The sequence below is a fragment of the Chelonoidis abingdonii genome, chromosome 6 (genome assembly GCF_003597395.2).
Source record: "Chelonoidis abingdonii isolate Lonesome George chromosome 6, CheloAbing_2.0, whole genome shotgun sequence".
NCBI lineage: Eukaryota > Metazoa > Chordata > Testudines > Testudinidae > Chelonoidis > Chelonoidis abingdonii.
This window is the reverse complement of record NC_133774.1, coordinates 48,358,046-48,385,595: the sequence shown is the minus strand read 5'-3', so window position 1 is coordinate 48,385,595 and position 27,550 is coordinate 48,358,046. Positions and strand designations below refer to the sequence as shown.

Below are 27,550 nucleotides of genomic sequence, written 5' to 3'. Positions count from 1 at the left end.
AATCAATGTGTATAAGTGGTTAATAGGGTTGGCTGTGATATAAATTGACTTAGTAGAATATTTTTACTTCAAGTTCACAGAAGTAGATTTTTTTCGGGTTATTTTTGTTTTTGAGACCACTTGAAATGAAGTCAGACTGGTGATGGTCTACACTCTAATTAGTTAATTGACTACTTGGGGTGTGTGCAGGAATTTAAATTAGACTGCTTTTGAAGGGCCATGTTAAACACATGATGTTATGAGGATTTACAGTAAACCTTTGCTGTAACAAACCCCTGGAGATCCAAGCCATTTGGCCACTATAGTCAGGGGTTCGTAATAGCAAAAGACAGGGCGGGTGACAGCTTCTGGAGTTGGGGGCTGTCTGTGACACTACTGATTATTGAGGGGCTCATGCCCCTGATTGCCCCCCCCCTTTGTGCACACCCCTGTGGATTGTTTTTTGCAAAACAGCAGTGGGAAAACCAACAATTTAAAATATTCTAATTTTGTGTTTTTCCACTTACAATATACTGGTAAAATGTGACCCTTTTTTTTGTAACTTATTGGAGCATCTTCAGTAGTATTGGTGGAGAGTGACTTTGTGTGGATTATAATGAGGTTTATTAAACTGCCAAATACTGAGTCTATTCTCCTAAAGAAGGAGGTTGATCTTGCTATTAAAATGCGGCACTGGTAGTTGGGATATCTAAGTTGCAGTCTTGGGTCTGCCACAGGTTTGCTGTGTGACCTCAGGTAAGGCAATTTACCTGTGTGCTTCCATCTCTCCATTATAAAATGAGGAGAAATATTATTTACCTATTTCTAATGGACATTGTGAAATTAACTTTTGTGTTTGTAAAGTGATTTGAGATCCTGAGGAGAAACTGTAGGAGTATTATTCCTTAGCATGCCACTAAGATTGACTGTATTGGTTGAAACAATTGGCAGCAGTTCTGTTTTTAATGTTAACTTCTTTCTTTGCGGCTCCTAACCTTTGAGAATTGGCAGTTCTGGAAGTTATGAAAGCTTTTGGACCTTTCTGGAATCCAGGACTGCCATCTTGATGTTTATGGATGTAGATGCATAGGCTGCAAAACAGTTCAGATATTTTCCCTGTAAAAATGCTTGTTACTAATGTGTCATTCATAAAAATATGACAAAGAAAATATATAGTCACTGATTGGGAAGAAAGCATCTTTCTTTCAAGTGTAAATTGCTTTCAATTTAATTAGATGTTCTCTTGCTCTTGAATTATGAGAAGGAGGGCAGAGTGCGTGACTTTGACTTTATCACGGTATTCTTTACTTTATGTATACCACTAACGTGTCCTTCCTCCAAGCAGTCTGAATCTCTTCAAACTTCACTGGGAGTGTTTTCATGCCTATAACTTATGTCGAGACTCTGTTGGGTGTTTAATTTGTTTCTGCTGTACCTTTTTTACCAGATCAGATGACCATAAGTGAATATGTGCCGTTATATAAGACAATTGCGTATCCGTATTGTTCTTTTACATATCCTAATCTTTTGTTTACTGCTGTGGCACACTAACAGAGTGCTTCCATTGAGCTATCCACAATAATGCTTGGATATTTTTCCCTAAATGGCTACTGTTAATCTTAGAACGCAGCAAAATATGAGTAGCTCAGATTGTTTTTTTTTCCCCCCATATGAGCTACTTTGTATTTGTAAACACTGAAGTTCTAGCCTGGCAGTGTCCTGTTGGTTTAAGTCCTTCTGGAATTCCTTGAGTAACCTAAATAATACTGTGAACTCAGCAGCTTTTACCACCTCCTTATTCACCCGCTAATATTGACAAATATATGAATTTAGATCGCAGTCTCTCCCTGGGGCAGAATTTTCTTTTGTTGTGTGTACAGTATTTAGCACCATGGATCTGGAGGCCCTAAATAAGAGATTGAGATGCTATCCGAAAACAAATGTATTAACTGCTGGCACCATTAGGAATTATTGGGTACTACACTGTTAACTTGTGACATATTGAAAACTGGCCATTTAGTTCTGCTTTTTTTTTTTTAATTTTGTATTTTAACCTAGCTTCTGAACCATGACAGTGTTTTCAAACATCACTTCATGACTACTCTAGTTTCGTTAATAACCTCTTATGAGGGACTTTGACGGGGGCCTTTTTCAAAGCCTAAATAAATCTGTTCTCCATACTTTTTGTTAACACTTGAGAGAATTCTAGTAGGCTGGTGAGGTTTGATTTCCTTTTATAAAAGAGATGTTTGTGTAGGTGTCTTAACCCTCTTCACAACCTTATTTTCACAGTCTGTTTACCTGGTGGTAAAACAGGGTTCCCCAGTCTGTAAGTTCCAGGATATAGAAGTACATTACATTTGCTTCCTTCCAGTTGTTTGGCACAGTAAGTGATTTTGAGACTTGCATGGTATGTATCTGATGTATGTCATACCTATGTTCTAATTTCGTTTTTTGTATTTTTTTCCTTAGCCGAATTGGGGTGTTTCTATTATTCCAAAATTTTAAATGTGGTCTGTAAAATATATGAAATCTACCTAGGATTAGCAGTTTATTCAGGACTTCTATATTTGACCGACTAAATTTGTGCTAGCAAAGAGATTTTCAGGCCACCATAAAGATTTATATAGAACATTAGAAATTACTAATGCAACTCCATAAGAATGTTATCTGGCTACTTCAAAACATTATATACAGCAATATTTAAATAAGACATGAAAATTGGAATGACAAAGCTGCTTCTGCAGATCAAAAATTCTGTAAAGGGTCTTTAAAACATCAGACGGCTACCAGAGTTTTCTCTTGTGGATCATTTTAAGAATACAGCCTATCTGGTCTACCATGAACAGTAGGAGATACAATTTCTCTTCTGAGCAGTAATATATAAATTCTGATCCCTCGTTGCCAAATCTCCCCAGAAGCTGATGCCATCTGAAGGAAAATTAAACCTGTAAATTTATGGAGGGGAGGCTATGATGAGACTGCCTACAATGGTACATAGAGGATGTGAGACAACAAGCAGCAAATATCTCCAAAGGCTGGTGATGAGACACTAGATGGGAGGGCTTTGAGTAACTACAGAGAATTCTTTCCCAAGTGTCTGGCTGGTGGGTTTTGCTGACATGCTCAGGGTCTAATTGACAGGACCGGCGCTAGAGTTATTTGCACCCTAGGCGCACGGCCATTTCGCTGTCCTGCGCGCTGCTCCCGCGGCTCCAGTGGAGCTGCCGCAGCCGTTTCTGCAGAGGATCCGTTGGTCTGTGGCTCCGGTGGAGCTGCCGCAGCCATGCGGGACCAGCGGACCGTCCACAGGCATGTCTGTGGCAGCTCCACCAGAGCCGCGGCCCAACGGACCCTCTGCAGGCATGACTGCGGCAGGTCCACCGAAGCCGCCTGCTGCCCCCCGAAAATCCTGGCACCCTAGGCAATTGCCTAGTTCGCCTCAATGGAAGCACTGGCCCTGCTAATTGATCACCATATTTGGGTTCGGGAAGGAATCTTCCCTGGACAGATTGTCAGAGGCACCTTTTTTTTTTCCCCTTCACTTTCCTTTGCAGCATGGGGCACAGGTCACTTGCAGGTTTAAATTAGTATAAATGGTATGTTCTCTGTAACTTGAAGTCTTTAAGTCATAGTTTGAGGACTTCAGTAACTCAGCCAGAGGTTAGAGGTCTATTAGAGGAGTGGGTGGGTGAGGTTCTGTGGACTGCAGTGTGCAGGTGGTCAGATTGGAAGATGACCATGATGGTTCCTTCTGACCTTAAAGTCTTAGTCTCTTACTGTAACTTAAACATTATTTCTCAATAGTAGTTGTACATGCTTATGGGTATATTGAGACAGGCTGGAGGCCAAACACCTTCAGCAACCTGAGAAATACGGACAACTAGTAATACATTAAACATGTACCTCTTTACTCTATACCTGCATACATAGATCTTTTAAGTAATTCTTTTGAAATTTTAAAACAAAAACCTTGTCAATGAACACTTTGGTCCCCCATGTCTGGTTATAATGTTTCAGCTCAAACAGCTCTGCTTCTATGTAGACTGTACACTCCAAGCGTTAGTACACTCAAAGTGCAAAAAACTATTTTGGGTCTTCTGAATAGCACGTTTCCTGATTGGCAGGTTTGGTTTCTCCAGTGGGTTTCATCAAAATACATGTTATTTGGGACCTCCTAACAGCCTTCTCTAAAACCTTATTTTCAGCAGATTCTGTTAGTAATTATTTATTACCTATAGAGTCTCCAGTGCAATTGGATACTCTGCAGAACAAAAAGACACAAACGTGCCATTTAACTTTAGGTGTGATGTGAGTGTTAACAATAAGGGAACTTGAGTGAGAGAGACATAAGGGTTAGTTATAAGATCATTTTCCATTTATGGTATATGGACATGTTAATGGCTTGTTAAAAAATTAACTCTATTTCTGTTACTTAGTTGACACTGAAGAAGTTGTTTTGTTTTGTTTTTATTTGTTTTTTTAGAAGGCAAGAGGGTTTTCGTAGATTCATAAACTCTAGGACTGGAAGGGACCTCGAGAGGTCATCGAGTCCAGTCCCCTGCCCTCATGGCAGGATCAAATACTGTCTAGACTATCCCTGATAGACATTTATCTAACCTACTCTTAAATATCTCCAGAGATGGAGATTCCACAACCTCCCTAGGCAATTTATTTCAGTTTTAAACTTCCTGACTACCCATGGAACAATTTTCCTAAAGTCCCCAACCGCTAAATACTCCCCTTGCGCATTTAAACACCATTGCTTCTTGTCTATTCATAGAGGCCTAATGGGGAATCAAGTTTTTCTCCCTCCTCCTGATGAACACCCTTTTAGATACTAAAACTGCTATCGTTCCGTCTCAGTCTTCTTTTTGCCAAACTAATAAACCCTTCTTTCACCTTCCTTCATAGGTTCAGCTTCAAGACCTAAATCATTCTGGTTGCTCTTCTCTGGACCCTCCCAATTTCTCCACAATCCTTTCTTGATATGCGGTGCCCCAGAACTGGACACAATATCCACGCTGAGGCCCTTATACCAGCGCAGAGTAGAGCAGAAAGGGCGTGGACTCGGTGGCATGGACTTTCTCGTGTCCTGTGTTTAACAACACCCGTTAATGCAATCCCAGAATACACGTTTGCTTTTTTTTTGCACAGCATCACACGTTGACTCTTTTTAGCTTGTTGGGTCCGCATTATGACCCCTTAGATCTCTTCTGCCATATCCTTCTCACGACAGCCCTCTTCCCATTCTGTTGTGTGAAACTGATTTGTTCCTCCTCAAAAGTGGGAGCACTTGCATTTGTCTTTAATTTTTTTTATTGGGACTTCCAAATGTCTGGGTTTACCACTCCGTCATGCGACAGACCATTTCTCCAATTGTCTCAGATCATTTTGAATTTTGACCCTGTCTCCAAAGGCAGTTCTGCAAATCCCTCCGGTTGGGGGGGGGGGGCGGGAGGGGGAGGGGGGGGGGGGGTGGGGGGAGTGTGGGGGAGGGGGGGGGCTGGGGGGGGGGGGGTGGGGGGGGGGGGGGGGGGGGGGGGGGGGGGCGGGTGGGGGAGGGAGGTGGGTGGGGGTGGGGGGGCGGGAGTGGGGGGGGTGGGGGGGGGCGGAGGCGGGATCGGGCGGGGGGGGGAGGGAGGGGGGGGGGGGGGGGGGGGGGTGGGAGGCGGTGGGGGTGGGTGGGGGGGCGTGGGTTGATAGGGGTGGGGGATGGATCGTCCGCTAAAAAACTTTAAATAATGCGTACCTTTCTAATGCCAAAAACATCTAAGTCGTTGATGAAGGAATTATTGAAACAGACCGGTCCCCAGAACAGACCCCTGCGAACCCCAATTGTTATACCTTTCCAGCCAGGATGAAGCCTTAATAACCCCTCTCCTGAGTACGGTTATCCAGCCAGTTATGCACCCACCTTATAGTAGCCCCATCTAAATTGTATTTGCCTAGTTTATCGATAAGGATATCATGTGAGGCCGTATCAAATGCCTTACTAAGGTCTAAGGTTGTGGCCTGGCAAATCTACCTAGTGTTGATTAATGTGAAATGCTATCCTGGGGGTGTGAACCACATTATACAAGCTGAGCTTGTAGCTGCAGAAGTCAGTTTTATAAAAATTTCAAACTGCAGTAGCACCTGTAAAAGGGGCATGAGACACAGACCAGAGTGCTCTGGTACTGGATTCTTTGCCCACACTGGATCTGTCTCTTAGGGCAGGTCTGTGCAAGAAACTTTTTACCCATATAGCCAAATGCAGCATTTCTATACTGGTGAAAGCACTGGTACAGATGCATTTATATCAGCATTAAAGTCGTTTTTTTGGTATAGTTTGTTTTTGCTCATTGACCTAGTATAACTACACCAACAAAACTTTTTAAATATAGACTAAGACAAAGCTTCTCTCCAATCCAAATTTAAGATGGCTTTTTCTCTTTCAGATTAAGCTAACTTTCAAATTTTCACATGAGGATGCTATGTGATTTATGTGGGTGCTGCTGGTTAATTAGAAAGCTATTAGATCAAATTTTGATGCTGTCAGTCATCTTGCACATAAGGCCTTTTGGAGATCACTCACCATCCAGTGCCAACACAATAAAGGAAAGGTTTGAGCTTCTGCTGCCACTCTTTGGCTTCAGTCCATGTTGTTAGTAAATACTCACTAAAAACAAACCTAGACCCTGAATGAAGAAGCATGATAAAAACATGTATTGCAACCACTGAGTCTTGTTAACTCTGTTACATGCATCCTACCTTTCTAGCTGCTTGAGATATGATTAACTTGGCTCTGTCCTTGGTCTCCTTCTTGTTTCGGTCTACACCTTATGTCTGGGGTAATCTTATATGCAAACAAAATTCAACTACCATCTGTGTGCTGAACACTCACAGATCTGCCTCTCTACTCCATATCTTTCTTCTGTCCAAACTAAAATCTCCACCCCCCTCTGACATCATCTGGATGTCTGGCTGTCAACTCAAACTCAAAATGACTAAAACAGAACTCTTAATCTTCCAGGCCCAAGCCCTCCCTGCTACCTTCTTTCTTGGTTACTGTGACATCACCACCATCTTTCCTGTCATTCGAGCCAAGAACTTGGGATCACTTTTCACCTTGCGCTTCTCTGCATGAAGTCTGTGTATAAACCTTGCAGATTCTTTCTGCATAAGAAATAAGATATGGGCTTTCCTACCCATCCCCATACCTAAAACTCTCATCCAAGGTTTCATGACTACACATCTATATTACTGCAAATACTCTTCTTTGGCCTTGACAATTACAATCTTGTTTCACTCTAATCCATTCAGAGTCTTGCTGCAGAGATTACTTTCCCTGCCCATTGCTTTGACCATGTCACCCTTCTCTTTGCATCCCTCCACAGGTTCTTCCTTCTTTATTGTATCAAACAAAAACTGTTTGTCACTCTCAAAGCCCTTCTTTTGCTTAATCTCATTGTATGTATAGTCTCTTAATTGCTATCAAAATGTTAACTTTCCACTGTGACTAACCCATGCCTCCAACCTCTATCAAACAGGCATCTTCACGCTTTCTTCCATGCTGATCTTCAGTAGGTACTGTTTCTCTCCCTCGCTCCAAACCATCCTCCTCACATCCCTTCTTGAAACTCTCCCATGATGCCTACAAAGAACTTGACACCAGTTAGGCCGGTGGTGTGCTGATACCACTGCCTATCATGCTGACCAATGCTGTCTCACTGTTTTCGTTCTACTCTCCTGTCTGTATCCATCTACTGTCTTATACTTTTGATTCTCAGCTGCTTGACACAGGAACCATCTTTGTTGTTGTTTCTATAAGTGCTTAGCACAGTGGGGTTCTGGTCCTTAATGAATGCTCTTACTCATTACAGTAATACAAACAAGAAATTATAACAATTTCCCAAGTTTCCCCCAAGAAACCACCCGGATTTTTAAGATTTTGAAAATAAGTTGCCTAACTGTTCTCCCAAAATGATGTTGTGGCATCTTAACATAATTTCATCAATACTCCGAACTCCATCATGCCTAATCAGCTGGCCTGCTGACTCCCATTCTTGCAACTAGGAAGAACTAGATAAGGCTTCCTCTGGAGCTACTCCATTGTGGTTTCTTTATCTACTACTACACTGCGAACTGTACTCCATTCCCCCTCCCTCCTTCGTTTCCTCCCCATGGTCTTTGCTGCCTTGCCAGCCTTTCTTCGCAGCCCTTGGCAGCTTGGAGTTAAGCCAAGAACAGGAAAGTAAAAGGGGACTCCCTCATGATGATGCAGACTCATGGTTTGTTAGTGTTGAACCCTGTTCAATATATTATCTTTGAGAACTGTTGCTGAATTTGATGGGTGTGATATGAAACACTAAATTTTAATGTCACTGCATATCTGAAAAGGTAGCAAAATGAAACCTTTTATAAGAGTTGCATGAAAGTACTTGTTTAATTATAGAGCTTGGATAATGATGTCCGAGTCCAGTGACATGTACAAGTGCATATTGCTAGAAACTGGAAGGGTGACTGCAGATGCTAGAAGGCTCTGTACCTTTTAGCCATTAGAAGTGCTGAGTAAACAAGGCTTGGCTTCGTCAGATGACTTGCTGACTGAGACTGCAAACACAGGCCTGGATGGGCCATCCTAAAACTTTAGAACAGTATTCTGAGTGGCAGTTTACATTCTGAACTCTAATCACTAATTAACCCACATAGAAGCACAATGGGATAAAACAGATTAAAATAGGAAATAGTTTCTGTGCTGCCACCTTGTGAACTTGGATTTTGTAACAGTATCCTCAAGATTCAATTTGTAGATGTGGCAGCAAAAGCCTGGCATGAAAATATAATGTATATAAGTTGTCACTTACTTTTAATATACTGCACACAGGACCTAATTCTCCACTGTCTTGCATCTTATCTAGTCACTTATACCTGTGCAAGGTGAACACAGTGCATAAAAAAAAATGCTATCTCAAGAGAACCATACTGTTATGCTAATATTGCATGGGTGTGATTGGCTAAACAAGATGCCAGGTAATGGAGAATACAGCCCATAATATCAATGCTTTCATGTGCACAATGTGTGTATAAGCACTACTAATAGATTCCTTAAATGTCGTTTTAAACTATTGTATCAAAGTTGAAATGCAAAGCATTCTTACTAGTACAAGTTAGGGTACTTCAGCAAGAGTAAAATTATAAGTATTATAATTTTTCTTAGGAACACTCAGATAGGCGTTGTAGAGATTAAAGATCTAAACTTGCCCTGTATTAAAACAAGATTTTTGGGAGTGTAATAAGTCACAGCATTCTCTGCTCCACTGCCTAGGCATGAAATTTCAACTGTGCCTTGCATAAGACCCTATTTTGTGTCCTGTCTTGAAGAAATAAGTTAAGGAGTTCTGATAGATTCGGTAATGCTGAAGATGCAGCACAGTTGTGCCCTTGTCCTAAAGCCATGTCTTCAGATTATTTAAAATAAACGTGCACTAGCCAGTATGAGGATGCTATAGGAATTAAATTCTGAAGGGTTAGGTACTTTTGGTTATCTTTCTGGAATAGTGGGAGGACAGGTATAATGAAGAGGTGAAGTGTCATCTGCATACCCTGTATTAGTCACTTCCTTCCTCTTCTCCTTATTAATAGAACAACATTCAGTTGCCAGATATGCAACTGATTGGAGTCCAAACTGTGAATACCCAGTTTGTGTATAGTTGACACGTATCTGTGGAAATCCATATGCATTTTAAAAGGGGAAAACAACAAAATAGTTTGCATGCTAACCTTTGCTACTGTTTTCTAAGAGGAGGATTTCTACTGTTGTCTTCTAAGGCCACGTCTACACTACGGGATAATATCGAATTAGCTAAAATCAGTTTTATAAAACTGATATTACAAAGTCGATTGTGCGCGTCCACACTAGGCACATTAATTCGATGGTGTGCGTCCATGGTCCAAGGCTAGCGTTGATTTCTGGAGCGGTGCACTGTGGGTAGCTGTTCCATAGCTATCCCATAGTTCCCTCAGTCTCCCCCACGCCTTGGAATTCCGGGTTGCGAGCCAGTGTTGATGGGGCAAACAAATCATTGTCGCGGGTGTTCTGGGTCAGCCTCACCCTCCTTGTGAAAGCAGGAGACAACCATTTCGCGCCTTTTTTTCCTGGGTGAACTGCGCCAACGCCATAGCAAAGACAATCATGGACGCCTGCTGAGATCAGTAACGGATCGTGGTAACGTTGTAACACCGCGCATTCTCCGTGCTGTCTATGGTGAACATGAAACTGCAAGCCAGGAGAGGAGGCAGCTACGGCAGCGCAGCGACGAGAGACGACGACATGGAACACTGAAAATTCTCCTAACCGCGGCCCTGCATTTTTGGAGCTACTGCTGGTAATTGGGCAAGGTTCTACCATTGAATGCCGATTTTTGAGCGGGCGGGAAACAAGCACACATGACTGGTGGACTACATAGTTTTGCAGGTGTGACGATCCGCCAGTGGGCTGCAAAAACTTTGGCATGCGTCAAGACGCACTTTCTGTGAATTTGTGACTTGCTTTTCCCTGCCCTGAAACGCCAGAAAACTAAGATGAGAGCAGGTTCTCACAGTGGAGAAGCGGAGTGGGCATACGCTCTTGGAAGCTTGCAACTCCAGACCAGCTAACCGGTCAGTGGGGAATCAATCTGGAGTGGGAAAATCTACTGTGGGGGCTGCTGTGGATGCAAGTAGCCAAAAGGCAATCGTAAGCTACTAGCTACGAAAGGTTGTGATCTGGGAAACGTGGCAGGTCATAGTGGATGGCTTTGCTGCATGGATTCTAACTGTGGTGGGGCAATAGATGGACCCATAATCCTATCTTTGGCCCCAGGCGCCAGGGCACCCAGTAAGTAAACCGCAAGGGGTATATTTCATGGTGCTGCAAGCACTGGTGGATCACAAGGGACATTTCACCAACAATCACGTGGGATGGCCAGAAGGTTCATGACGCACTCGCGTCTCAGAAGCACAACGCTGTTGTAAACGGCTTGCGCAAGGGAATTACTTCCCAGACCAGAAAAATAACAGTGGCGATGTTGAGATGCCTGTCGTTATCTCTGGGTGACCAGCTACTCCTTGAATCGCCAGTGGCTCATCGAAGCATACACAGGCCAGCCTGACAGTGGTCAGGACTGTTTACTGACAGGCTGAGCAGTGCACGGACGGGTGGTAGAAGGGTGCATTTGGCCGTTTAAAAGGGGCTGGCGAACATTACTTCTCGCTCAGGACCTCAGCAAACCAAATGTCCCATTGTTATTGCTGCTTGCCTGTGTGCTCCACAATCTCTGTGAGAGTAAGGGGGAGACTTTCCTGGCGGGGTGGGAGCCTGAGGCCAAATGGCACCTGGCCGCATGACTAATGAGCAGCCAGACACAAGGCGATTAGAAGAGCAACACCAGAGCCAGTGTGCATCATAGAGAAGCCTGAAAAAATGAGTTTCACATGGGCAGGGTACGGTGTGACGCTGTTTTGTTTCCTTGATGAACCTCCCCCTCGATTTGACTCATTCCCGTAGCAACCCACCCTTCCCCTTACTTACAGCTTGCGGAAGGAAATAAAGTCAGTATGCGTTTAACAAATCACTTAATTCTTTATTAAAAGTCATTAGTATTTAAAAATCGATGTATTCTTTTCTTAAGTCTTCCCTGTAGAACCCACCCTCCCCCCTTTGACTGTAATTGTTATTGAAAGGCAGAGAATTACTAAGGTATCCTGCATGCTGTCGGTTTGGGAGGAGGAATTGGAGGGAAGGAAAAGGCATTAAAGCATATTTCAACGTAATGACAGCTTTTTGGTTGCGACTGTCCATAGGGGTGGGAGTGGGCGGGTGCAGAAACCTTCCCATTGGCTCGTACACTCTGCGGTGAGGAAGAATATGGAACATTGGAGTACTGGAGGGTGGTTAAGCATGGGCCTGCAGTGGCACTCCTGTAAACCGCTGCTCTTCCTGAAGATCACATGCGTCTGAGGATATCAGTTTGATCACGCAGCAAGCTCCACATTTGCATCAACGCCACCGGCTGATCTTCCTGCCCTACAGACCTCTGATCTTCTCCGCCACCTCCTATCAACGCTCGAGTGTCTCTACATCTCCCATTCACTGGCATCTTTCCTGTCATTTTGCTAGCACATCCTTTCCCTCATTCTGGTGAGCTTCTGTCATTGGGGGTTTACTTCATGATTTCTAAGAACCATTTCATCTCAAGTTCCTCTTCCTCCTCCGCCTTATCTGAGCTAGCCCTTCGGGATTGGGGTAGGAGGGCCGAGAACACTGCGAAGTGCATGGGGAGGGAAAACAGGGAGAGAAGTATGTAAAAGATACATTTTACAGAACATGGCTTTACTCTTTCACAGTGAATAACACTATCCACCTTACATAGCACATGTGATTTCACTACAAGGTCGCATTGTAGTGTGGACGGGTGCAGTGTTAAATCGATTTAACGCTGTTTAAATCGATTTAACGGCGTAGTGTAGACCAGGCCTAAGAGGAGGATTTTTAAGTAGACTGTGAACTCCAAATAAAATAGCGAGGGACTCTCTTCATCCTTGATTTTAGAGTGAGATCACTAAGTTTTATCTCAAGGTCAGACACATTTCACTTCATCACAGTATGTGTGTTGGCCTCATCAGAAAACAGACCAAAAAGATGATGGTGATCAGCTATGAACATTCTAAAAAGGAATGGGGGTGGTAATTAATCTATTATATTTTAGTAACTCTTCTAAGTAACATCTCAGTATTTATTTAGCTACTGATCTTCCTGCTTCATTGAAGCTGCCTACTAACACATGAAAATATTTATGGTCTTGGTTACACATATTAAAGAATAACTCGAAATACATTTTGTTTTTAAAGTACAAAGCAGTTCAGATAATGTAGCAATATTAAATAATTTGCCACAAATATCTTTATTGCTTTGAGCTTGCATCCAGCATTTGTCTTGGTGCCCTGTGCTGACCATTAGATGTAACAATTAAAATGCAGTTATGCACAAATGAAGAACAGTATATTTTCGTAATCTGTTAAGTTTATGGTCATGGCTTAATGCTTCTAGTTACTCCACCAACTCTCCTCTTGTCTATTATGACTTTCATAAAAAAAAAAAACATGCCTTTTCCATGTGTAAGCATGATCTCTCATGTTAGTTCTATATTGCACAGTAAAACCTAGAAACCGGAATCTGTTGCTGTATGGCACTTATAAGGTCTGGCATAGAGGTAATCACTGTTGCTATGGCAGGAATTCACTAACTTTTTGATGTCTTCTGATTTATGGTGCCAAGAATAAAAAGCATTGTACTGTAGATAGAAGCTCAGCACTCCGTCCTGGCTGTCTGTCAGTGGCTTTGTATCAGCTACATTTTTGGAGCCTCTCCTCTTGAGGATTAGGTAGTGTATCTAAAAAAGCAAATTCTTCTGTCTCTAAGCTGACAAGTACTGTAGTATGCAGAACATAAGATAACTTTTGTATTCTAAGGATAGCTTTCTGTTTATTAAAACATATATTGTATGGGAAATATATGATTACATTCCTTTTTTTTTTAAATCAGATACGCTTGATTCTATCAAAGTCCAACGTACAAGGTTAATAAAAACCTAGTTCATCTTTTCCACACCTGATTTAGATATTCAAGAAGGAATAATTTCAGTGTCATGCCTCAGCAGATTTTAAAGATGAACCAAAATGATTTCATTTAAATAAATATTAAGCTGTATTAATTGAATATATCTAGACTTATTTTAAGAATATATTTCTAACTTGCGAGAACTGAAACCCCCCCCCCCCCCACTTACCTACCAAGCTCAGAGTTCAAGCCCTTAAGATTGTTTCCTGTTACAGCTGATGGAATCACTGATTCTCTCAGGTAGTGCAAAGATGACAGCTCTTCCCATGTGTTAGATGTTAATGTCATCGACTGTCTGGAAGTAAAACATCCTTGAACTCTGATCTTGCCAGAGAAATAGGCTTTTTATGTACCATTTTGTTTGTTTTTAATCTCTTGAGCTATATCTGATGGTTACCTTAATGATGGCTACGCATACACTTGCAGGGTGAGATACTGTGCCTCCTGCTATGATACACCCCTTATACCAGCCTTTGCCGGTGTTGGAGCTTGTAGAGCTGCTTCTGCTATGCCAGCCGCTTTACTTGACATACAGGAGTTGAGAATCCTGCCTTCAAACTCCCTTCTCCTTTTTGCTAGATGTCCTTACTGTGGTCACTTATTTCAGATTTGGAACTAGGATGACCATAGATTCTAAGACCAGAAGAGTCCACAGTGAGCATTTAGTCCGATTTCCTGCATAACATATGCCAGAGAACTTCCCTGAGTTATTCCATTTTAAACTAGAGCAAATATCTAGAAAAACATCCAATCATAATTTTAAAATTGCCACCATAACCCTTGGTAAATTGTTCCTCACTGTTGAAAATGTATGCCTTATTTCTAGACTGAATTTGTCTAGCTTTAAATGTCATTCATTGGCTCTTGTTGTACCATATTGTGTATTGTACCCTTGATTTTAGGCAGTGCTTAATTTATAATGAAAAGTGCTGTGGCTCAAGCAATTTTTTACTTTAATAACTGACGTGGCAACCCCAGAGGCGCTCGGGCTATAAACTGCCAAGCCTAGAGGTGCCAGGGCACAAATTAAACCCTGATTTTTAAGAAAAGTATAGGGGGCTCCAAGCCAATCTTTGTTTGGGCTGGGCTTCTCTTACTGTAGTCAGAGACATACAAATAGTCAAACATCCTGTATTGCACTGTGACTCTGCCTTTCATAGAAGATTAGGGTTGGAACAGACCTCAAGAGGTCAGCTAGTGCAGCTTCCTGCTCAAAGCAGGACCACACTGGGCCTTAAAAACCTCTAAGGATCGAGATTCCACCACCTCCCTAATTTACCTATTCCAGTGCTTCACCACCCTCCTTGTGAAATAATTTTTCCTAATATCCAACCTAGACCTCCCCCACTACAATTTGACATCATTGCTCCTTGTTCTGTCATCTGCCACCACTCAACAGCCTAGCTCCATCCTCCTTTGGAACCCCCCACCCCTTCAGGTAGTTGAAGGCTGCTATCAAATCCCCCCTCACTCTTCTCTTCTACAGACTAACCCCTGTTCCCTCCAACTCTCCTCATCAGTCCTGTGCCCTAGCCCCCTAATAATTTTCGTTGCCCTTCACTGGACTCTCTCCAATTTGTCCACATCTTTTCTGTAGTAGGGAGCCCAAAACTGAATGCAGTACTCCAGATGTGGCCTCACCTGTGCCACATAGAGGGGAATAATCACTTCCCTCGATCTGCTGGCAATAGTCCTCCTAATGCGACCCAATATGCCATTAACCTTTTTGGCAGCAAGGGCACACTGTTGACTCATATCTAGCTTCTCATCCACTGTAATCCCCAAGTCCTTTTCTGCAGCACTACCACTTAGCTAGTCGATCGCCAGCCTGTAGCAATACATGGGATTCTTCCAGCCTAAGTGCAGGACTCTGCACTTGTCCTTGTTTGAACCTCATCCAATTTCTTTTGGCCCAATCCTCCAATTTGTCAAGGTCACTTTGGACCCTATCCCTACTGTCCAGTGTATCTACCTCTCCACCCAGTGTAATGTCATCCGTGAACTTGCTGAGGGTGCAATCCATCCAGTCTTCCAGTTCATTAGTGAAGATGTTCAACAAAACCAGCCCCAAGACTGACCCTGGGGCACTCCACTTGATACCAGACTAAATGCCAACTAGACTTAGAGCCATTGATCACTACCCATTGAGCCAGATGATCTAGCCAGCTTTCTATCCACCTTTATAATCCGTCCGTCCGTCCCTCCAATCCATAATTATTTACTTGCTGGCAAGAATACCATGGGAGACCATATCAAAAGCTTTGCCAAAGTCAAAGTATGTCCACCACTTTTCCCATATCCACGGAACCTATACTAGCAATAGTTTCAGATCTGTTAAAACCACAATGTTAGACTGGATTATGATGCAATATAGCAGAAATAAGGAAAATGTGTTCTGTAACCCATGTGCAGAAATTCTGGTCTTGCTGACTGCCTAAATTGGCAAACACTCATGTTTGTTGATAGCCAGAAGTGTATTCTGCTGCTTTTGTATTGAAGAAAAACTGCTTTTTTGTCCTGTCTAATGTTCCATTATAATCTGTCCTCACTTAGCCTTTCTGTGTTTATACGTCGTGCAGTAGTCAGCCTCCAAAAATAAAAATGTATGCTCACCGTTGAATGCTCAAAAAAAACATTTTGGGAGCTGTCCACCAAGACAACCCTGATTTCTCGACTGCGGGAATAAAATTACCTTTAAAACTTCAAATTTATCTACAGAAATTGGCACTGTCAAATGTATATCTCATCTCTGTATGCTACAACTCTCTTGCATTTAATGACAATCAGATTTGCATACAACTATGCACTCTAGTAGCTACATAAAGGACAGGATAAGCAGCTGCTTTGGAATGATCATATGGGGAATAAGAATGCAAGGCTGAACTCTGAACACTAGAGTTTCCTACCATGCAGCTCACTGCACTCTGACAAGGTTACAAATGTGCCACCATGTACACGGGAAGCATAGCTTTGATGGGTCTCACCCATAACATGTTCTTTCCCAAGTACCCTGATTATGCATACTTGGTCTTTAACACTACCATTATTTTAAAGACGTTTATGCATCTAACTTTATTTGGAAGACCATAACAAAGGAGAGAAGAAAAGATGGTGGTTGAATAAGCACATGGCCTCAAAGCAGGATTTTCAGGTCCTTGGATTTGGTGTAGAAGTAAGCATCCAATAAGCCTTAATGGTCTCCAGGATTACAAGAGAGACTGACATCTGGAAGCAAATAGCCAAAGGTCTGTTCAGTTTACAGCAATGGGTAAAGAATACTAAAGTAGTAAAGTGTAGGGCACTTGTGTCCTCAGGAAACTTACTGAGATGATATGAAAAGGCGATTGTATATTAGTCTTTGGCTTTGGGGGGAAACACCTCAAAACTATATACCTGGTATTTCCTTCTGTTATATCACATAATTCCCCTGTAACTAAATCTGTGAAATTATTGTATTTGAATGTACTGAATGTATTTTGTTGAGAAATGTTACAATTATTTACATAGGTATCAGACAAGATACTAATGATGATGAGCAGAGATATAGGTACCTAGATGGACCAAAAACTCTTTCATGCATATCAGTTCATGCTTTTTGCTTTCAGACAAATTGAGAACATGTTAAGATACTATAAAATGCCAGGCTGACATTTCTGTGGCAGTACTAGCTACAGATAAGACTCTAAATATGTCTAGATATTGTATATGTATTTCTGCACATGTGGTTGAACAAATAAAAAAAAAAAAACTCTTGGCATCCACCTTGAAACTGGCACAGATCATCAGCTGCAACTATTGTTGAAACTCTGACGGAGCTGTGACCGCTTTAAACCAGCTGAGTCCTGGCCCCTGGTTCTCTTCTTTTGCTACTTTTTTCCATTTTACAAATACTTTAAAATAAGAAATGCCAAGACACATGCAGTCATATTTGTATCCTCTTCCCTATTGATCCCATGACCTTTTTTTCGTCCTCCCTCCCTCCCCCACCAATTTTCTTCTTTTCACTGATATTGTAAGTTCTTCTGAGCAACTGCCATGCCCATTTTATTGATCTGAGACACCTTGCGCACACTTTTGCTGCCTGTCAGATTACAATGACAGGTTTGTTTATTATTCAGATTTTATCTTTCTCAGTGTATGTTCCCTCTGTTGCCCTGCTACTCTTTGTTCTAAAGATCTTTTCCATTTATCCTCAGGCCCTTTCCTCTCATGTACTCTTCCTGGTGCTCCTTTCTGCCCCATTATCATTGCTAGAGGGACTCCCCAGAAATAACAGGATGGCTCCCAGATCACTGTGGGGGTCTCATCTCACTACATAGGGCAGTAGATGAGAGCCAAAAATATTTGGTCCTTGTTGAGCAGTGGGAACTAAATAAGGAATGGGAAGAGCGTGTGGGGAGGGGGAAGGAGTTAAACACTACTTTCCTGATGTCCCTGGTTTAGCAAGTCTTGGGATGTCCAGGCTTACCCACTCTCTACCCATTGATAACTTCTAGCCCCATTACCCATGGCTGCTATTACTCCTAAGTCAGAAGAGCAGAGTCTTCATGAAGAATATAAATAATTACCTATTCCTACTCAAAGGCCGGCTTTATATTTCTGTAGAAGTGGCTTCAGACCCAGTTACCCTATGCGTACTTGCACAACTCTCAGGGTGGGTCCCTCAACCACCAAAAGAAAAGGAATGGGCAGCTGGTGGCTTGGGGACCGCACCAGCCCATCATATCAGCCCACATGCTGGAAGGTGCGCAGGGAAAAGTTTGCTTCCCTCACTGTTACTCCTGCATTCTTTGTGTGGACCAACTGCTGCCCATGAAAGGTATGCTGCTGCTGCGTGTGTGTTCTGTTGCTCCAGTAGGGGATGGCATTGCATAGCTGCCCCAGGAGCTGCTTCCTTAGAAGCAAGCATGTTCAGACTACTGCTGCTGACTAACCTCCCTGAGAGCTGGCGCTGCTTGTTGTTACCCCATGGATGAGTATGTAGCCACTTCGGGGTGGAGAGAATAGAAAGGCCTTTGGCCCGTCAAAGGGTTTTAGTGGATTTTGTGGCCCTCTATTACCGCTGTCACATACTCTAAGTTTATGGGAAGTGGTAGGTTCCCAATTTCCATAGTGCCCAGGGCCCCAAAATTCTTTAATCTGGCTTGGGTGGTGCAGTCTTTAATATTCTATTCAAATTCTTATGCTGCACCCATGGCAGAGTCCCTTCCACTAGTGCATTAAGCAATGTATATTGCAACCTACTCAGGTGAGCTTTTCCTCTTGCATGCCATTTTCGACCTGATGTATTAATGAAGGGAAGCTGAAAGTGCATCTTGCCCTTGGAATGGAAAGTGGTGAGGTTTGTGGCAATTCTTGAAACCTGTAGGAGTTTTCTCCAGTTTTGAACCACTCCCCCAAGAAAGCCCTGCTGCGCACGCAAATAACTGTTGTTAACTTTGAATAGACAATTCTGTTGTGCCCAAGGAGGGGAGTTGTCACATGTGGTCCTTGTGTTAAAAATGCAGGTTGATCTTTTAGGTATCCTGGGTCCCGATCATTAAATGACTTGAAGAGAAGGATTGAGTCCTAAAACTTGATGTGATATTCTATAGGGACTCAGTATAAGGAACAGAGGATACATTTGATGAACTCATAGTAACCCATATTTAGACTTTGCAGAATTCCATTTTTGTTCTATAATTTTGACAGATATCAATGTTTACTCTTAAGCATTTTTTATTTTTATTGATTTTAATTTCCAGTTTCACAGGAGATTGAGTGTGGGAAGTTAGATAATAATTATTTAATGACTCTGTAGATATTGAGATTCTCAAAAAGTTAAAGTCGTATAACTGTTAAAATACCAATTGTCCATGTCACATGTCAGAATATACAAAATAATTATCCTTAAATCAAACGCCAAGTTCTCAAGTAGCATTTTTCCTTTCCTGACTGTCAACTTATTGTCTATGGAAACACTTTTTTTTGTTTGTGGTGCATAGTAAAATGGTGGACAGACATTTACTGATGAAAATTAAATTCTTTCGTACGCTGAGGAAGCATGCTATGTTTTGGACTAGTCACTTCCTGAGTGCTGGCTGACTAGAGTAAAAGTTGAAATTTGACCCTTGATTAACTCCCATTCATCAGTTGGCCAGCTCTAGCTGCTGCTTATACAAGTGTTTTAGAAGCCATAAGTCAGGAATAGCAAAAATGATCCATGGAAATAATTGGCCTCAGCAGAATCTGTATTCACACTAACTCTGAGGCAAATGTAGCTTTTCTTATTGTATTCTTGTGCTTTGGAGAAGACAAATAGTATGACACTTTGCTTTTGCATGTATATTTTTCTATGGTCATTTAAAAAATGATAACTCAAAAAACTTTGGCATGTATCCATACAGTTTAAATATATTGGGTGGAACGGGGAAACATGTCAGTGAGACCATACTTTCCACTCAGTTTCGGCACTGCAGGCTGCAGTGCTTCTTAATGACACTGGTTTTGTACGGTTTTGTCTGATACTGTCCAAGATCTATAGCTGGTTGTTTCCTGAAGAACTATTTGGATAGTCTTTGCCTCAGTGAAACCACTTTCATCTATCCTGTAATGAATCAAAATACAACCGAATACGTCATCGTCTCATGAGTCTTTCTAACCTAAGACATAATGACGAAGTGTGCTTTTTCCATTCTGGGGTGAGAAACTGGCTGATTGTTTTTGAATTTTGGATTCCAACCTCAGTTTTCTGAACATATAAACCTCTGGTGGACAGGCTGTTGTACAGTATGTGTGAACTGGTCTCTGACTGCCTTAGTGATCAGAAAGTGAGACAAACCAATGTCTAAAGTATCCTCTCCTCCAATCTGTAACCATGTTAACATCCCTATGGCAACAGGAATTGCTTAGGTGGAAAAATAATATTGGAGAAAGTACTGAATGTATTTGTAGCTCATTTTAATGTGACTTAACAGGGAACCCAGAATCATAGGACCGGCCAGCTTGCTGCAGACCAACAGTGCTGTATGGAACACTGTTTTGAGAACCTCTGGTCTAATCTGAGTACTGACTTTCAAGACTCTATGCTAAGTTGTTCTTTTTAGTGTTTCAGTATAAATGTTCTGAGGGGTACTACATGTCAACTGTAACTTTGTACATTTTAATTATTCTAGTAGAAATTAGCTAAAAGATTAGTTTGAAAACTCCATGAAGTTTTCGTTCTTCTAACATTTTAGATTTAATATAAACTAGGTGTAGAACAATAACTGATTAGGGCAAAAATTGATTTTTATACTTTTGAGAATATCCATATTTTTGTTTTTCTGATTTTCTATTATTAATTTTTACATTTTCTCAGGAAATTGAGGGGGTGTCAGATAATAACTATTTAATAGCAGTAGACATTGAGATTCAGAGTGAAAGCTTCATAACTTAAAACACAAATGGTCAAATATCACACCAAAATATACAAAGTAAATATTCTTAAACTCTAGCATCATTTTTCTTTTCTTTATCTTCTCACATCCTCAGTTGCATAAGGCATTCACCAGTTTCCACCATTTATTCTGGTCTTCTGCTGGTCTGTTCAGGCTTCTGCGTGTCATGTAAATAGATTTGGCTGCTTTGTGTGTGATTCTATCTAATGTTTCTCTTTGTCTTCCTCTTTTTCTCTTTCCAAGTGATGTCCGTATTATAACTTGCCACAGAAGTCATTTTGGTGACGTCTTTTAAACATGACTTAAAATAGGTCCATTGTTCTCTTTCTATATTTCTGTGGGTTGGTTTGCTCTCCTTCTTGCAATATTAGAAATTCAAAAAGTTCTTTCCAGTGGACTGGTAAGAACTTCCTCAGGCATTTACTTTGAAATGAGTTGATCTTCTCAATTTCTTTCATCTATTTCCATGACTCTGCTCCATAAACTGCTAATAATTTTTTTTAAAGGTTTTTGTGTCAGTCAGTTTTGAAATCTTTTCAGGTTTATGAAAGTTGTTTGCTGCTTTTGATATACATTGTTTGACATCTAGCATGGCATCACCAGCCTTGCACTTATCACTTCTCTAGAAATGATTTATTATTTCTAGTGTTTCTTCATCCACTCTAATGGTTACTTTGGGGACATTGATAGCAATATAGTTTGTCTTCCCCCTTGTTGATGAACAAACCAACTTGTTCTGCTATCTGCCAAAAGCCATCTTGTCTTCCATTAAACAGTAAGTTAGACAGTGGTTCTCACTTTTTTTTTTGCAGACCACTTGGAAATTGCTGAGGGGCTTGGCAGACCACTTAGTGATCTATCCAAATGTTGTTTGTACCATTAGCTAACTATTGTAAAGCGCTTTCGATTAAAGAGCTATATTTATTTAAAAAAAACTTAATTTTTTTATTCTACAAATAAAAGTACACAGCTCATATTGTAATATCAGTGGGCTTGCCTTTCTAATGTGATGGACGTGCCCTCTCTCCCCGCAGTGGCAGATCTCAAGCTGGGGCTGGGAAGGAGGGGGGTCTCTCTCCAGCAGTTGCAGCCCTGGAATTGTGGGAAAGTCACCTCTTTCTCTGGCCGCTGCAGCCCTGCATGTCCCAAATTCCCTTCCACCCCCTCTTCTCACCCCACTGCCCCCTCCCACCTACCTCCTATTCCCCCGAGGCTGCCACCTCACCTTACATGTGCGTCTTCTCAGGGGCCAGACACCTAATTAGTGGAGCCACACTTGTGCAGCTTTGCTGTTTAGGTGAGTGGCCCTTAATTCTCTCGTGTGTGGCCCCCTATGCATGCACCTTAGAGAGAACTATCCATGGTCCTCCTGAATGGAGCTTGCAGACCACAGGTGGTCCATGGACTACAGTTTGAGAACCTCCAAGTTAGACTAAACAGGACAATATCAATATCAATAACAAAAACGAGGCCATCCAGTTCTGCTTCATTTGTCCATAAAATTCCCTGATTGCCTTCTGCGGTTACTTTCCTCATGACAGTGCAAAACAATAGTGGGGACATAATACATCCTTGATTACTTTAATTGGTTTTGGTGGTGGTCCATCGAGTGCTATAATTTTCCAGAGACTGCCTAGGTATGCTGTCAAAAGCCTTCATGAAATCTATAAAACGTATCAGAAGTTTCTTTCTGCTTTGTTTTATAGTATTTCTAACAGTATGGTCTGCCTGTGATCTCAGTGGTCTAAAACTGCTTGTTCCTCTCTTAAGTTCGTTGTTTTCTGATACATACCAGGATGATGTTGCCCATGATTTTCTTACTTAGTCTATCTGTAAACTTTTATTTTTATCAATGGAAGTATTTGTCAGTTTGCATGAGTGGTGAAACTGACAGATAAACATTTTCGGATTAAAAAATCAAATCCTTCCAAGCCTACTAATTTAATATTATCATCTCCTTTAGAGGAAGGACTTTCACACTGTTTACCACTGAGCTATTTAGCCACTACAGTTTAGGTTCTTTGGGAACATGACATTTACATGGCTGTCTGTGTGTGTCTCTGTATGTATTTGTCAGGCATAATGTTATAACTTGAGTGGAAACAGCAAGAAAATACTTGCTGTTTAGGGCTTGGCTACACTGGAGAGTTGCAGCGCTGGTGAAGGAGTTGCAGCGCTGCAACTCACTCTATGTACACATTTACAAAGCCCAGCCAGCGCTGCAACTCCCTGGCTGCAGCGCTGGCTGAACACCTGGTCTGATTGGTGTGTAGCGATTCCAGTGCTGGTGATGCAGCGCTGCTCATCAGGTGTGGACACCAACAGCGCTGTTATTGGCCTCCAGGGTATTAAGAGGTATCCCAGAATTCCTGTCTACAACAAACCGGAAGAATGGCTGAAGACGGGCTCTAAAAAAACAAACACAGCTGCTCTTTGCTCCAGCGAGCGAGCCGTGGCAGGGAAATTGCTTTGGAATATTCACAGCTGTTTGTTTGAGGGGAGAGGGGAGTCCATGTTGAGCAGCTGCTTATGTGGTCTGAAGGCTATTTAGGAGTGCACAATTTGCATTTCATGAATAAGAGAGGGGTGAGGGAAGGGTCAAAACTTTTAAAATGCCTGTTGTGTATTTTCCAGTCCTTAGAACTTGCAAGGCAGGGAGCTGAGAACAGCTGCTAGTGTTTGCTTGAGGAGAGAAACAGCACGGCAGGGGGGAAGGGAGTCCGTCAGAGAAGCTGCTTATCTGGTCTGAAGCCTTTTTGCATTTAAGAGTGATTGAGAGAGGGGTGGGGGAAGTGGCCAGAATTTGCAAGGCAGGGAGCTGTCAGCTCCAAAAATCCACTCTCTGTCTCCCCCACGCTCCCTGTCACACTCCACCCCACCCCCCTCTTTTGAAAAGCACGTTGCAGCCACTTGAACGCTGGGATAGCTGCCCACAATGCATCACTCCCAACAGCGCTGCAAATGCTGCAAATGTGGCCACACTGCAGCGCTGGTAGCTGTCAGAGTGGCCACACTGCAGCGCTGTTCCTACACAGCTGTACGACCACAGCTGTAACTCCCAGCACTGCACATTTTCCAAGTGTAGCCAAGCCCTTAGTCAATAATGACTTCACTGTAATGAATGTTACCAAATATTTCATTAGCATTAATGAAGAACTGCAGTACTATAGTAGGTGGAGGATAAAAGCTGCATAACTGTTTTATGGTGATAGTGGATGTGAATTATTTTGATTTTTTTCCCCCAAACTCCTTGTTTTTGTACTATTAGACTCTGATTCGGGAAAGCATTCCTATTCAGAACAGCACTTAATCACTTGCTTATGTCCCATTGAAGGTCATGAGATTTAACTATGTGCTTAAGTGCATTCCTGAATTGGGGTCTTAATGACTTGTGCACTCCTCCTTTCTATTTTAGAAACAAGTCTGAATGGGACTAATCTGTTTTAAATGTCTGACCTTGCTCAAGATCTGAGGATACGTTGAAGTGCACTGAGACCCATTGTAACTTGGTACAACATTTAAAGTATCTTCTGAGTCAGAAGGCATAGTTCAGAAACTTTGACTCCATTACCAAAGTATCCCTGATGCAAAAACTGTCGTGGCTCCTTTTGTAGTAGTTTTGATCTATCGTGCCAATGAGCAGATGGGGAGCTCTTCTTCTGTTGCTCTGTGCATGCGTCGGTGCTTTTATTAACACCTACGGGGTGTGGAGTTGTTGTGTGGTGGTGGTGGTTGTTGGTTGTTATGGTTGTAACTAAGTGTGCGAGCACATAATGGGATCACAGTTCTAATATAGTGTACAATGTTAAAATTGCAACCAACAGAAATATGTAATTCTTGGCCGTGTGTTTTGTAGATGGATGGAGGTCTGTTTAGCTGAAGAACTGCCACCCACTACTGAATTGGAAGAAGGGTTAAGAAATGGAGTTTACCTGGCCAAACTAGCCAAGTTTTTTGCCCCTAAAATGGTCTCTGAGAAGAAAATCTATGATGTGGAACAGACGCGATATAAGGTAACAGGTTTTGTTGGCTGTTGATTAAAACCAAGAGTTAAACATTTGTTGCTCCATCTTCCCCACTTGTTGTTTTAGCACTTGGCTTTGCAGAAAGCTAATAAGTACTTGTTTCTATCATGTTAATATTTTCTGCATCAGTAGACTGTGTTGTGTCTTAATACATATGGAATTCTACTCCTTGTTTCACTTTAAGATCTGTTGTATCTTTAGTTAGGAACATTACTCTTACTTTTCTTTCTCTCCCCAGTTGCACACACACATTACTGTGTAACTCCCCGTAGACCAATGAAGGACTGACTGTGGTCACCAGCTGGGACATGAACTTGTAGCACTGAAGAGCAGGGAGGCAATATGATGAAATAGGAATAATTATTTTACAGAAAAACCATGATAGCTGTACTTAAGGTTTTTAAAGACCAAAAAAAGTGCTTTGAGCTCCAGGGAAAACTTTTTGGTAAGGACACAAAGCATTACCATTTGTAAAATTACAATCCATTAGGAAATAGGGGCCTAAAGCATTATGAGACTATTTATTTAAAAAAAGTTACCAAGTTCTTACATGAACTGCTGTATAATTTGTTAGCAAATATCCTCCTTGTGAGATCTACATGTTTTAGTTTTAATATCAAACTCTTTATCATGGAGGAACAAAAATCAGCCAGATAAATCAAGGTCTGCTGTTAGTCACAAGCTGCATAGTTACTTGGTGATGATGGAGAATGCATGTATATACATTAGTTTAGTTTATATTTGGGGACCTCTTTTAAGAGCTGCTTTACTTCAGTTTGCATAAGAAGACAGCTGGAGAACGCAAATTTTAAAAGTACATCTGTTTTTGGGGTGTTTTCTGTGCAAGGCCAAAATCTGTTCAGGATCTCATGTGATTAAAAAAAATGTGTATATAACTTTAAAAATTATGCGTATGCTTTTACAAGATAAAAAATTTTCTCTTGCTTACTTACCCCATCTGCAGTTCAGGCTTCTGTCTCTCAAGTGGCCCCTAAAACAGGAGCATTTTTCTTCCCTTTTTTTTGTTCTGTTTAAGTGGTGGTCTTGTCAACTGTTAGGGGAAAATGGCCTTTGAGTCCTGAATTTGAGGCTTGAAATGTAGTGGTTGTAAATATTTGTGACTTACAAGCTTGTCTACATGAACACTGTCATAAATGGATAGGTAGGTAAGGGTTAAGTTTCTTTTACCTGAAAAGGGTAACCGAACACCTGACCAGAGGACCAGTCAGAGAACTGGATTGTTTAAAGTCAGGGGCGGGAATTTGTATACTCGGGGTCTTTGTTGTTTTCTTAGCTATGAGGAAACAAGTCTTCTTCTAATTACTCTAAACTTATTCTAAAACATCTGTAAGAACGAACGCAAAGTAATTCAGCTATGATAGGCTTTGTGGTGTATTTACCTGTATGTTAATTTGTTGTGCTGGTTTAATTGGGCTATCTTTTAAATCGACTGTTTCTTTATATTTTTATAAGCAGAGCTGTATTGAGTTTCTTAATGCAAGATGATTGTTTTATTTCTTTTTTTTTCTATAAAGTTTTCTTGTTAACCTTGTGAAGTTCTTTTCTAGGGAGCAAGGGAAAAGCCAGGCTGTGGGCTATTTTCATTTGGGTCCAGGAAAGAGCAGACTACGGGAAGAGACGAAGAATTCTCTCTGTTCTCTGGTGTTACAGTTTTTCCCTCGTTCTGGAGCAAGGGGGGTGGAGAGCCCAGCTGTGGTATTTGCTATCCATTGTCCTGAGGGAGCAGAAAGCTGGTTTCTTGGGTCACACAGGTTAGCCGGAGGCAAGCCTGAGAAGGGGGGGTTATTGTCCTGCTTTTAGCCATCCAAGGGATTGGAATCTGGGTGTCCACACAGGGGGTTGGGGACACCAGAGGAGGAAGGGGGGATCAGGCCCCAGATTAATTCCTGATCTGGTGGCAGCGAGAATATCCAAGCTGGTAGTGAGCTTGGGGGAGTGGTAAGCCCCCAAACTTTGGACGCAAAGTCCAGTTTGGGAAGGACCAGACTGGTGGACACTTAAAGTCCAGGTCTGGGACTGGACGCTAGATTACAAAACACATGGTGTGATGAGCTGTGGGTATTATAGCTTTCTAGTGTGCTGCATGCTGACCTCTGTGGACCTTTGTGCTGCACACTTTAAAAAAAAAAAAAAAAAAAAAAAGACCCTGGAAACTTTTAGTGCATAGCAGCAGGCTCCGCGCAGTCAGTCAATGTGCAGCCTGCAGGAATGCTGTAGATGTACACCACAGCACGCTGCGATGTATGTGCTTTGTGTAGGTGTGCCCCAGGTTATACGCATGCCCTGTTACTGAGTTGGAATCTTGAACAGTTTATCATACAGCATTGCAAATCGTATATGGATTTTGGAAGACATAACAAAATACTTTTAATTTATGAAAAACTGTAATTTTTTCAAAAGAAGTCTATAAAAGTTTAGACATGATTTTTTTTGTCTCTAGTTTCATCTCAATAAAAACTAAGTAA

At 41.7% G+C, this 27,550-nt stretch overlaps 1 protein-coding gene across 2 annotated transcripts in view; it reads left to right on the top strand.

Annotated features, from left to right (window-relative positions):
* IQGAP2 (IQ motif containing GTPase activating protein 2) overlaps nucleotides 1-27,550 on the top strand; it is a 254,515-nt gene that overhangs the window by 113,193 nt on the left and 113,772 nt on the right. For both annotated transcript variants that reach the window (XM_032774320.2, XM_032774329.2), the window contains exon 3: nucleotides 24,896-25,052. In XM_032774320.2, coding sequence (XP_032630211.1) covers nucleotides 24,896-25,052 — 157 coding nt within the window. The remainder of the gene's footprint in view (nucleotides 1-24,895; nucleotides 25,053-27,550) is intronic.